We start from the raw sequence: 14145 nt of genomic DNA on the forward strand, positions 1-14145 counted from the left end.
TTTTAGATCAGTTAATGGTGATTAAAATTAGGCAAAAAATTGAAAAAGTCGCATTTTCTTACGGGCATTTGTGACCAGCTGTCCACTATTTATGTCCATTATTCCCGATAATAGTGGTTTTCTGATCAGATATTTTTTTTAAACCCGAACTACGCTTCATATTGCAATATTTGGTGATTTTCGTTGTTGGTAAAACGATAAAATTTATTATCAAATTAGCTATCACAATCAGCTATCGATCCCTGAAACTGACCGCGATGTGCTGCCATTGTTTTCAGGCGAAAATACTTGACGAAAACCACTTTTTGAACTAAAAATTTCAAGGTATTTTCAGTTGTTAAAATCTAAATAAAAGCCACCATCTTGACCGGAAATCTTTTTTCTTTAATTATATTTCCGTTTCTGGTGAGTGCCCTGTGAAAAACGGCGGGAAATATGAATTAGGGAATGCATAACGTCAGGCGAGATATCTCGCCTGCATGTAGTCAGAAGGTTAATATATTTTGCTTATCCTATCGAAAACACGTAACACCATGATATATTTCTTCCTATGGAACTTTTCCAGAAAATTTACTTGACCATAGACTTTTTAAAAGAAATTTGAATAAAAATTATCTTTATTTAAATATTTATTTAATAATACTGATGTGCAAACATACCTGATAAAGCGATCCTCCAAAAATCTCCACAAAAACAAAACAAATCGAACGCTGTTCAATTCTTACACTTACACTCAATGACACTACATTGTGTTACCATTATTTAGGTTTGTATTCAATTCGTTTTAGATATTTTATCATAATTGCACTTCATATTCCTTTTTTTATAGGTACAGTTGTTTAACTTACATTTTTTTATTTTTCAAATACGATTAGGTGCATTGGTAATCATCAAACTTAAATACAAAAAAAACAAGACAAAGGGAGATATTTTAATCATGCACTTTTACAAAAAAGTAAATACGATTTCTATATTTTCACTGTAGCTAAAATACAGTGAAAATATGACTTTTTACCGGATATCACTTTTATGGTTTCCGTAGATCTGTATATTTCATTGCTATGTATATAATAAAGACATCTACTCATATTTTGGTACATCTTATCAACATACACCTCTGTGAACAAATAGAAGGTCTCAATTTTAAAATAATTTTCTGACAGTTGTGTTTTTTGTTTTTTCCCCTAATTTCCTAATAAATCAACAAAAAACTCACATGATTAACATGATTAATTAGCTTTTATTTGATGTTTGTAGAGAATCATTTAACTGTTTTACACACTTGAATGACAGTTTGCCAGATATCTTACAATGTCTATTTTATAATATTGGTAAGATTATTTTTCCAAAGATGATGGCCTCTTTAAACTGGATTTGGGTTTTTTTCCTAGGTAAAAGAAAAGACTACAATAAGATGAAGAGTCTGCTGGACATTCTCACAGATAATTCCAATCAAAGGTTGGTAGACACATGGACATTAATATCAGCAAATATACAGGAAGTTATACAAGCAGTCAGATAATTCCAATCAAAGGTTGGTAGACACATGGACATTAATATCAGCAAATATACAGGAAGTTATACAAGCAGTCAGATAATTCCAATCAAAGGTTGGTAGACACATGGACATTAATATCAACAAATATACAGGAAGTTATACAAGCAGTCACAGATAATTCCAATCAAAGGTTGGTAGACACATGGACATTAATATCAGCAAATATACAGGAAGTTATACAAGCAGTCAGATAATTCCAATCAAAGGTTGGTAGACACATGGACATTAATATCAGCAAATATACAGGAAGTTATACAAGCAGTCACAGATAATTCCAATCAAAGGTTGGTAGACACATGGACATTAATATCAGCAAATATACAGGAAGTTATACAAGCAGTCACAGATAATTCCAATCAAAGGTTGGTAGACACATGGACATTAATATCAACAAATATGCAGGAAGTTATACAAGCAGTCACAGATAATTCCAATCAAAGGTTGGTAGACACATGGACATTAATATCAGCAAATATACAGGAAGTTATACAAGCAGTCACAGATAATTCCAATCAAAGGTTGGTAGACACATGGACATTAATATCAGCAAATATACAGGAAGTTATACAAGCAGTCACAGATAATTCCAATCAAAGGTTGGTAGACACATGGACATTAATATCAACAAATATGCAGGAAGTTATACAAGCAGTCAGATAATTCCAATCAAAGGTTGGTAGACACATGGACATTAATATCAACAAATATGCAGGAAGTTATACAAGCAGTCAGATAATTCCAATCAAAGGTTGGTAGACACATGGACATTAATATCAACAAATATGCAGGAAGTTATACAAGCAGTCAGATAATTCCAATCAAAGGTTGGTAGACACATGGACATTAATATCAACAAATATGCAGGAAGTTATACAAGCAGTCAGATAATTCCAATCAAAGGTTGGTAGACACATGGACATTAATATCAGCAAATATACAGGAAGTTATACAAGCAGTCACAGATAATTCCAATCAAAGGTTGGTAGACACATGGACATTAATATCAGCAAATATACAGGAAGTTATACAAGCAGTCACAGATAATTCCAATCAAAGGTTGGTAGACACATGGACATTAATATCAGCAAATATACAGGAAGTTATACAAGCAGTCACAGATAATTCCAATCAAAGGTTGGTAGACACATGGACATTAATATCAACAAATATGCAGGAAGTTATACAAGCAGTCAGATAATTCCAATCAAAGGTTGGTAGACACATGGACATTAATATCAACAAATATGCAGGAAGTTATACAAGCAGTCAGATAATTCCAATCAAAGGTTGGTAGACACATGGACATTAATATCAACAAATATGCAGGAAGTTATACAAGCAGTCAGATAATTCCAATCAAAGGTTGGTAGACACATGGACATTAATATCAACAAATATGCAGGAAGTTATACAAGCAGTCAGATAATTCCAATCAAAGGTTGGTAGACACATGGACATTAATATCAGCAAATATACAGGAAGTTATACAAGCAGTCACAGATAATTCCAATCAAAGGTTGGTAGACACATGGACATTAATATCAGCAAATATACAGGAAGTTATACAAGCAGTCACAGATAATTCCAATCAAAGGTTGGTAGACACATGGACATTAATATCAACAAATATGCAGGAAGTTATACAAGCAGTCAGATAATTCCAATCAAAGGTTGGTAGACACATGGACATTAATATCAGCAAATATACAGGAAGTTATACAAGCTGTCGCAGATAATTCCAATCGAAGGTTGGTAGACACATGGACATTAATATAAACAAATATACAGAAAATTGGTGGAAGATCACTTGTCCAACATAAGATTATTCCAAGTTGTCTTTTTTCTTTCCTGAATTATTTACCTTCTCATGTTTTCGAATGTTCTCAAAATATTCTCTGTTCTGGCTTTGATGGTAACACCATAAGTATACAAATCACATTGGTAGTTTCATCATCTAATTTTAGGCCAGTAGGTACTGGTTTTAATGCCACTGTTAATCCATAGCAAGTGCATCACTGGATGTAAAGGTGATCTGTAAGACACTTAACCAATTAATGTCTCTCCCCCCCCCCCTCCCCCCCACTTCCTAATCTGAGCTCCATGACTGGTATATATATATCAAAGGCGGTGTTATATGTTATTCTCTCTATAGGAATGTGCATATAAAAAATCCCTTGCTGTCATCTGGTAAGTGTAATGCTTCTGATCTCAGTTCTGCACAATGTTTGAACTTTTGTCTGGAGTCCTCATATTTAATGATTCAGTTTTTATAGAACTCAACATGGTCAAGATGTCTAGCTTACTTGGGTAAAAATTACCTAACTTTAATATTGGTGATGCCGTGTATATTAAACCATAGAAACAAGAAACATCAACATATAGGGTCGAATTCTCAAAGCCTGTTTTTATCTTACCCTTGTGTAACTACATATACATGTATTTACAATGCTTAAATATCTACCTTTAAGAAAAACAGCCGTTGTAAATTCAGCCCATTCTTTCTGAATGTATTTTTTATGTATATGTTGAATGCAATAGATAGATTATGTTGATCATCAAATTAATTACTTTATAAATGTATAAATTTGGTGCATGTTATGGATTTTAAAATTATTACTTTGTTTACAGGGTGTCATTTGCTACATTGGACAGATGTGAACAGGTTCTTAAAACATGGAATATTCCTACAAAACCGGTATGTATTAATTACAGATAGTGTTATATTACAACCCAGTGGTGTAAAGTAAAGTTGCTTGTAACCAGAAACAGTGTTTATTGTCCAATAATTCCATCCAAGATGGCAGTTTCTATTCAACCAAAGGTCTTTCCTGGAAACAAACATTTGAGTTTCAGGGATAGTCACAGGTGTCTAAAGTGTGTAAAGTGAGCATGGAAACATGGATGCCTTTGCTCCACCATGTGAATCCCTTTGTTTCTCCCAATATCTGCAACAGCATTCATTCATTTTATCAACATTTATTTATTTATTTTTATAACTTTTTGTATTATTTATTTTATTTTATTTTATTCATTTTTATTTATTTATTTATTTATTTATTTATTTATTTATTTATTCATTCATTCATTCATTAGCATTATTTGGTTTGGTTTCAATTGTTCAGAGACAAGTTTTCATCCAAATTATATATAGTTTAAACCTGTAACTATTCAAGCAATAATGATTTACCATGAAATATTTTTAAAATATCATGCTATAACTAATATAATTTTAAATTCTTTGCAGTCATCATCGTATACCAATATATATCAGCCACTGATAGACTCAATAACCCAGAATGTGGAATCCCCCATGTTAAACCACAGCCTGCATCGGACATTTGGGCCTTCCATAGCTACATTGTATGGATCACCCATCAGGTATGCTTATATCGCAGTATATTAGTTATTTTCATTATCTAAGGGAGGGGTGGGATGTAGCCCAGTGGTAAAGCGCTCACTTGATGTGTGGTTGGGTTGGGATCGATCTCCATCAGTCGGCCCATTGGGCTATTTCTTAATCCAGCCTGTACGCCACGACTGGTATATCAAAGGCTGTGGTATGTGCTATCCTGCCTTTGGGATGGTGCATATAAAAGATCCCTTGCTACTAATGGAAAATGTAGCGGGTTTCCTCTCTAAGACTATATGTCAAAATGACCAAATGTTTGACATCTAATAGCCGATGCTTAACAAAACAAACTTTATTAAAAGGCGATTCCAAAAAGGGAGTGTGAGGGAGTGTTTTTTTTTATATACAAACCACAATTATAATTTTTTTGTAATTTAAACTATTTTAGCCTGGGGAAAAATTATGTGGCAGAGCCATCAGTGTGTGTGGGGGGTGGGGGGTTGGTAGGTGTAGTTGTGTTATTGTCTGTTTTTCATCAAATAACAAGGACAGGAATATTTTTTGGATGGCAGTAGTATGTTAAATTTTCTGAATGAAGGATATTGATTACAAATCATCACATGTCAGACCAAGAGGCAAAAAAAGAAATATATCGATTGTTTCAGATTTCTTTCCCATGTCTGTTCAGTGGACACATTGGGTTATTTCCCCTTTAATGACTGATATGTTGAAGACCATGATATAATATTATGTTCACCTGTTTATAGGGAAGTTTTTTGTAACAGACACTTAATACTAATAATAATATTAAATGACAATAGAGGACTTTCTGAATACTTGAGACCAAGTTTCACATTTGCCATGTTGTTGACACTTAATGGTGTCTGGTTAAACACACAGTGTGCTGAAACATTGTTAATCATTCCCTTCGTACCTCTTTCAGGTCTCCCAGCCCCCCGCTGAAGAAGCTGAAAAGGAAGCATGAGGAGGAGAAGGAAGGAATACCTGACATCTTACAAGGGGAGATAGCTCGTCTCCACAACAGATTCAAGATTAACCTCGATCCTCTGCATCACCCAACATCCAGCTCGGTCCATCTCATATGTCAGCTTGGTAAGTCTTCTCAATGTTGTTCTTCTGATAATCAGCTGTTTGTTGATATGTTTTGAATAAAGTATAAAAGCTTACTTGCCGCTGATCAGGCTTGGTGTGTGTGCTGGCAATATCTTTCTTTTACATTCCAAGTAATATATTTTGGCATCTAACAGCTTCTGATTTAACAATGTGTTAACTCTTATCTATCCAGCTTTACAACCAGAAAACGTCATCACTGACCCAATTTAAATATGAATACCAGTCAACAAAATACACTCGGTGTGTTCGATTGATATTCTACTATGTTCTAGAGTTTACAGAATCAAGCTAACTCCTGTGAATGTTGACCGCTGTGTTTACGAAGACCGGTTGCATCTCGACTACAGTTGAGAATGGGTTTTTACATTAGTTTTGCAGGTCTCGACTGCACTCCAAAATGGGAGAGAAAGAGTTATGGTGTCATTCATTTCCTTTCCTTTCCTTTCCACTACTGGAAGTAGATTTACAAAATTAAAGTTTGATACGGGTTCATACTTTTTGTGTAATCTTTTGTTTATTCCATTCCATTCTTATATTTAACATCTAATTAATTTTAATTTTTTAATAATTCTGTTGTTAGTCTCAAGTAGTTTAATCCCTGAATCTAGACTAGCTTTATATGCAGGTGCTCAGGTTCTGAAAGGTCTATAAGCACAAGGCAAAAGAAACTCAATAGTGTCAATATGGCAAAGAAATGGTGCCCAGTGTAGTATGATGCAAAACTCAGACATAAACAACAGAAAGTAACACAATGAAGACCAATGAGTATGTTCTGTAATTAAATTAAATCCATATCAACATCAGCAGACGCCATATTGCAATCTCCATTCAAAGCGATTAGAGGAATGTCCTGCTACAAAGAGACAGATTGCACCTTCCTCGACCTTGAAGAAAAACAACATAAACCCTGAATTTCTCCAAATACTCATGATATCAGAATCCTTTTCAATAAAATGTCTTGGTGTAGAACATTCACAATACTTAACAAAAGTAGTTCTACCACAATTTCCACTAGAGAACCAGTGAAAATTTGTTGCTGGAAGTTCACACATGCACTCTCCTCCAACATGATGTTCATGATTGTGATCAAAAACCCCGTTCATGATTAGCATAATTCCAATGGAACCACCTACCCAAACTCAATAAAGGATCAATTTGACATACTGATGGTGATCTACAACAGCTGACCTCTGCTATTTAGTTCTCCTTAGGACCTGACAATGTCATTGATGTTCTGATGGTCACAACAACAAATTTCTCAACACAGAAGGATGTATTTGAGCTTTAAAGTTTGCAAAATCATCAACATGGCTGTTAACTGTCCGTCGTGAGACGGATTTCCGTCGTGAGACGGATTTCCGTCGTCAGAGAAATTGTGGAAATTATTTTTTTAGTCTTTTTTTTTTTTTTTTTTTTTTTTAAATGAGAATCACTTCGGTCGTTTTCGGTTTTCGTAATGTCAACCCGATCACTTCGGCCGTTTTCTTTGCCCCACTGACCCCACTTTAGGTACCTATCGGATGGGTATAATCTACCATACATGCCCCATTCCCCTAACGTAAATTCCCAATCCAATATCAAACCTTTTCCCCAATTAGACCCTTCGACCCAACAGTTTCCCAATAAAGATTCCCAAAGTTGCTCTTATCGCGGATACTTGAACTCATAAATTTTTTTTTTAATTTAGCTAATTGTATATTTTTAAAAAAACCTGACATCGAACAAGTTTCGTTTTGGTTTTCCGATCGATTACGAACATGTGACGAACAAGTCTGACCTGGATATGCAAATTAGTTTTATCCTGTTTTGATACAGTCTGTTGTGTCGTAGTTTTTAGTAATAATGCCTACATTGTCTGATATAATACAGTGTTGGTAGAAGAATACAACTTTTTGTTTTAATTCATTCATTTGCGTTAACACATACTGTATTTGGGATCTATCGCAACACGTCCAATCCGCTATTTACATAGTCCGAACGGACGTAGAAAGTAAAGTATTGACTTAATGTGCACCCTGCACTATCATTTGCTGTGCTATTTTAAGCAGACGATCTTATTTTGTAAAAAGGTGTACATATGTTTCGTACTTTTTTTCTTCAAATATTTTTTTTTTTATTTATTTATTTTTTAAATCATTTTTGGTATGGTTTTTGTAATTAAAAAAACAAAACAAACGTTTCTACAGTAGTAAATTAAGTGAAAAAAACCCTACCTTTAATTTAAATGTGCTACTCACTCCCTTTGAAGTAATGGCCGTACCCGATGTCACATCATATGATGAACACTGTTACAATGTAATAGTTCTGCCGGGAGATATTAGATTGCGTATTATAGATATTGAAACTTAATAAAGTTGATCCGGTCAAATATAACATTTACCGACCAGTGGTATGTTACTTTTTTTTAAATTTAAGCTTGAATAATGGGATCATTCGAGAACTACGCAACGTGCACTAAGGAGAGTGGGAATTATGGGATGTGACAAAACGTAATTAGGGGGGGGGGGGGGGGAGGTTATTGTGCAACATAATGTTAATTCATAAAGTAAAATGCAACCAGTCATTGCCATTTTATTTTAACATATACTCTTCAAAAGAAGAAACGCAAAACCACATTGTCATAACATTTGGAGAATTGATTTAATTATTGAATGGTGAGTCCGATAATTACCAAATGTTGCAGGATTGTTCACAATTCACTCTAGTCCATTGTGAGTAAGTGATAGGACACACCACCAAGGTCAAGGTCATCTGGAGTCAATACCGGGTGTGGCCTCCGCGTGTGTTGACAACTGCCTGGCACCGCCTGCCCATTGAAGCAACCAGAGTACGGATGACGTCCCGGGGGATGGTGGCCCACTCGACCTGCAAGGCTGCTGCCAGCTCGGGCAGGGTCTGGGGCTGTGGTTGTCGCTGTCGGAGGCGTCGGTCCAACTCGTCCCATAGATGCTCAATTGGGTTCAAATCCGGTGATATCGATGACCAAGGAAGGACATTAATGTTGTTGTTCTGTAGGAAAGCCGTTGTGAGACGTGCTGTGTGAGGCCTGGCGTTGTCATGTTGGAACACTGCGTTGGCATTGGCCATAACTGGAACGATGTGTGGCCGGAGGATCTGGTCAATGTAGCCCTGTGCATTCAGGTTGCCCTGCACGTGGACCAGGTCAGTTCTGCCAGTGTGTGAGATGGCTGCCCACACCATGTCACTACCCCCGCCGAATCTGTCCACTTCCTGCACGCAGTTTGCCGCATAACGTTCACCACGACGCCTATACACGCGACATCTTCCATCATGACGTCGGAGCAGAAATCGGGACTCGTCACTGAACCACACCTGTCTCCATCGCAGTTGAGGCCATTGTCGATGAATCTGGCGCCACTGCAGTCGGAGTCGACGGTGTTGTGGTGTGAAGATGACACCTCGAACTGGACGTCTGGCACGAATTCCTACCTCACGTAGGCGGTTCCGTACGGTCTGGTCGGATATCCTGCGCAAACCTGGTATTGCTGCGGCTGTGGAGGTGGCAGTAGTCAATCGTTCCCGAAGGTGGCGTACCCGGATGTAGCGGTCCTGCCCGGGGTAGTGACCCGTGGTCGACCGGATCTAGGGAGGTCACGTGTTGATCCATGTTGCTGGTAACGGTCCCAGTCTGGAGATGGTGCTTGGGGACACATGGAATGCCCTGGCAACGGCCGTTCTGGATTCGCCTGCGTCTAGTCGGCCGATGGCATTGTTTCTCTGCGGTTCACTGAGACGTGGCATGTCCTGGATTGTCAACTGTCAGCCAGATACAGAGGCCAGGCAAGCGAACACCCGGCACTTTTATACTGTCAGTGTTCATGTTGCACGTGTAGACAACGCACGTGCAGTGGTGACATGGTTTGCACATGGCTGCGTTTTTGCGAATATTCACATTTTGGAACTTTATTGTACAGTAGCTGCGTTTTATTGAATGTAACCGTAGGAATGTGTTTGGGACATGCAATGACCTTATATTCACAAAGCATGAACCGGTAGGAAACATAAAATCGGAGTTATAACCCATTTGTACCCTTTTGCGTTTCTTTTTTTGAAGAGTATATATGTATTACTAAAGACCCCAAAGTAAAATATGACACGGTCACAAAACGTTACAAGGGGAGAGAGGTATTGAAACTGCAAGATTTTGCCTTACGTATTGTTAAATGACACAAAGATCAACAAAGAACTATTCAACATTAGCGTAATGCAATATCAGACATTGGCTTTTACCTCAATTTTTAATGACCCCTTCCCCCTCCCATAATGAATTTGCAACAACACAAGGGCCACCCGATGTAAATGTATGCCCCCCCCCCCCCCAATCCTGGGAAATATTTACCTTTTCGCTTATTAATAACTTTTAAAAGGTTTCTGTGTCATATCCCACTACACAAGTGCCCCCCCCCCCCCCCCCCCCCCCCCCCAATACAAAATCCTGCCTACGCCACTGCTATTTCCATTAATATAGGTTCACTGCAGGACCCATCAAATTAATGTTTTTGTCAAATAAAAAAAAATAACAGGGTGTGGGATGGGAGAAATACATGTTTAAAGTGGACTACAATTGTCATATAAAACATTACCATTTTGAATGCCCTGTACCTTAAAATTTCAGTCACAACATTTTACTTTTGTTAACAGCCATGCATCAACTACATAGCATGACTTCTTTATCTTGTTCATAATTTACAGGGCTAGCTCTGGGTGAGCAAAACAATTTGCCAAATTATCTTCAAATATGCAAAATCCACTTATTTTTCAACAAAATACCAATTATTAATGACTAGTATATCAAAGATGTGTGTGTGTGTGTGTGTCTGAGTGTGTGTGGGTGTTGTGTGTATGCGAGTGTGTGTGAGTGTTTGTGTGTGAAAGTGAGTGTGTGTGTGTGTTTGTGTGTGTGTATTGTGTGTGTTGTGTGTATGTGTTGTATGTGTGTGTCTGTATGTATGTGTGTGTCTGTATGTGTTGTATGTGTTGTATGTGTGTTTGTATGTATGTCTGTGTGTGTGTGTGTGTGGTGTGAGTGTATGTGTGTTTGTGTGTGTGTGTGTGTGTGTGTTTGTATGTGTGTGTTTGTATGTGTTTGTTGTGTGTGTGTTTGTGTGAGTGAGAGTGTGTTTGTGTGAGTGAGTGTGTTTGTGTGAGTGAGTGTGTTGTGTGTATCATGTGTGTGTTTGTGTGTGTGTGTGGTTTGTTTGTGTGTGTGTGTGTGTGTGTGTGTGTGTGTGTGTTTTGCTGTCTGGAGAAAGACCTATAAAAATCCTTGTTTCTATTAGGTAGGAGGAAAATATGTGTAAGCAGCAAGTTTCTTCTCATATTCTGGACCAATTAGCAGTAGTTTAAAATGTGCTGAATCATTAACTATTGATTCCTTTCCTTTTTGCTACTTGCTTCAAAGAATTTTTGTGTAAATAATCAGTAAAACGTCTTCAGTATTATTTGATAAATTGCAATATCTTGGTTTAATTGAAAGTCCTTTTTTTTTTGTAAGATAAGAAGTGTTTTAATTTTTTTCAAGAAATTTTCTTGTTTGCAATTCTGTAAAGAGTATTGAATTTCATCTGATGTTCTATGAGTAGGCTTTTTCCCCGGTGATATTAAATTGCTAGATAATTAAATAATGTGATGACTTAATGTTTTGAGAACATTAAAGGCATACTGTCACGGATTTAAGGACCTTATTTCTCTAAAAATGGATAATAAATAAAAATTACATTAATTGTTAGAAATCAAATCTAGCTATCGCATTACCTTAACTGAACCATGATGGAGTGAAATCCAAGTCAACCCTCTCGGCAATTTTAGTTTTTGAATTATGGACCATTGCCATAATTCCATTATGTTTAGAAAATATCATTAACAAATGGAGTATGGGTGGTTATTGAAGATGATTGAATAAAATACATTTAGGGACAAATCAAATTATTTTAGTTCCGGTAATACTTTGTTAGACCATTAAATAGGTCAGTGGTCTGTGACAATATGCCTTTAATATGACATCTGATATACCAGTGACTCATAATAGGTGTGAATGTTTTCAAGTTATATTTATATTTATATACACCCACACATTAATACTCACTAAACCTGCATGCGTTATGACAGTATTCACATGAATAGTTTGTCATATCAACTACTTCCAGTATCTATTATATAGCATACACATGTACTTCAAAATGAAATTTTTTAATTTACAGTTAATAGGGGCAATGTCAGCAGCATCTTTAACCTGCAATGACATTTGCTTACAGTGTTAACAAAACAATTTTTTGGTTTAGAGATTATAAGTTTACACCATTGCCCTTTAGAATAAATGAATTAACTGAATAATTTTTTGTTTTTTTGCTACAAAGGTTTTATGCTCATGCATGTAAATATCTTTTGGCTTGTTTGCTTTTTTAATGTGCTGTCTTTTGAAGCTAATTCATGTTGGTGTGTGATGCAGTGTGTGGTTAGCAATCATCAGAGATTAAAGTTTTTAGTTATATCCACAATTCCAAACTTTTAATTGTTCTTACAGTGTTTCCATGCTCTCCATACAAAACATACAATATGGTTCTGTTCATACTTTGCATACATTCTAAATAGGGAGCCGCCATTTTAGACCATTTTGCAGTTCTAACCCTAGGGCCAACAACCCTTGCAATTAAGAAAATGTCCATGGTAAAAAAACTTTTTGAAAAAAACCCTAATATAGTTCACAGCAAAAAAAGGTGCTGTGGAGAATGTAAAACTTCACGGCAATCTCCAAGGCATTGCCGATTGACGTGGGCAATTGCAGGGGTTTGGCCAATCCCAGTACCCTGTCACCAATATCACAAATTTCCACTTATACACAGCAGGTGGGCAAGTACACGTAGCTCGTTTTAACTAGCTTCAATTCTGCTCTGCAGTGAATATGCCGTTGAGCGTAGTAAAGCACCAACATTTTAAACATGTTGCTGGTACGGTATGATGGTTGTTATATGATCATGCACTGGTATGCATTATTATAGCATATGTTGAGATTGTTCAAGGTATCCTCGGTAAAGTTCACCTCCAATACACCCACGTATAAATTACTACAGTAACTCACAAATAATTGTGTTTTAAAACAGATTCTAAACATTTTTGTAAATCAATTGAGGGAGGATGTGGGGTGGGGGCTAATGATTTTTCATGGATACTATAGTCCATTTGCATCAAAAGGGAACCGATAAATTGATATGTCACTTTAGAATTAATAATACTAAGATACTTAAAAAGATTAAGCTTTAAACCATACAAACTTGTAAGACAATTTTTACCCCCAAAAATAGATTTTTTAAAAAAAGAGAAAAAAGATTCTTAACAATTTTATCAAATTGTATAATTTAAAGATAATTTTAAAGCAAATTCTATCCTAGGATGTAATACTTAAGGTATAATTACGTATGTAGCAGGGTTTACAATATCTGAGATTTCTTACATAGCATGTTGACTCGTTCATTCCAGTCACCTTTCTAACAGTGGCAATTGATCACTGATGGTAGAAAGAATCCCATCAGCATGAGCAGTCCCTAATTTTATGAAAAGTAACATTTTTATTGTCTAGAATCCCTAAACCATTTATTTACAGACATAATTATACTATCTCACTGTCATACATACATAGACCTGTGTTGCATCATCTATCAATGATTTGTAGAAACAGGATATTGCTTATTAGTAGAACTTTCACCTGAGGTGCACTGGGTTGTGGGATCAATCACCCTTGGTGGACCTGGCATTTTTTTTTTTTCATTTCTGTGGGAAAGTGCATATAAAAGATCCATTGCTATTATTCAGTAGGACTTTCCTGTCCTGGACGGAGGAACCAGCTGAGGCCGACACCTGCACCCAGGACAGGTGTACGCTACAACAGCTTGCTTTGAATGTGCACGTTAAACTCTCTGACCTGACCTAATTCAGTAGGAGTAGCCTCTGGCAGCAGTAGGTTTCATATCTCATTTTCTAGCTCTAGTTTTAAATGTGCTGAGGTGTTGTTAAACAAATTGTTGCTTTCCATTCAATCATTTACTTGGTCTAAGTTCTTTGGCAGTACTTTATTCCTGGTATAGGC

The 14145-nt window shown here is 36.4% G+C and overlaps 1 protein-coding gene across 3 annotated transcripts in view; it reads left to right on the forward strand.

The window, feature by feature from the left end:
* The window catches only part of LOC121367806 (mediator of RNA polymerase II transcription subunit 15-like), a 64179-nt gene that overhangs the window by 30045 nt on the left and 19989 nt on the right, over positions 1-14145 (forward strand). For all 3 annotated transcript variants that reach the window (XM_041492182.1, XM_041492181.1, XM_041492183.1), the window contains exons 11-14: positions 1392-1458; positions 4187-4253; positions 4803-4936; positions 5851-6020. In XM_041492182.1, the coding sequence (XP_041348116.1) occupies positions 1392-1458; positions 4187-4253; positions 4803-4936; positions 5851-6020 (438 nt within the window). The remainder of the gene's footprint in view (positions 1-1391; positions 1459-4186; positions 4254-4802; positions 4937-5850; positions 6021-14145) is intronic.

Source organism: Gigantopelta aegis, chromosome 3, assembly GCF_016097555.1.
Source record: "Gigantopelta aegis isolate Gae_Host chromosome 3, Gae_host_genome, whole genome shotgun sequence".
In the NCBI taxonomy this organism is placed as follows: Eukaryota; Metazoa; Mollusca; class Gastropoda; order Neomphalida; family Peltospiridae; genus Gigantopelta; species Gigantopelta aegis.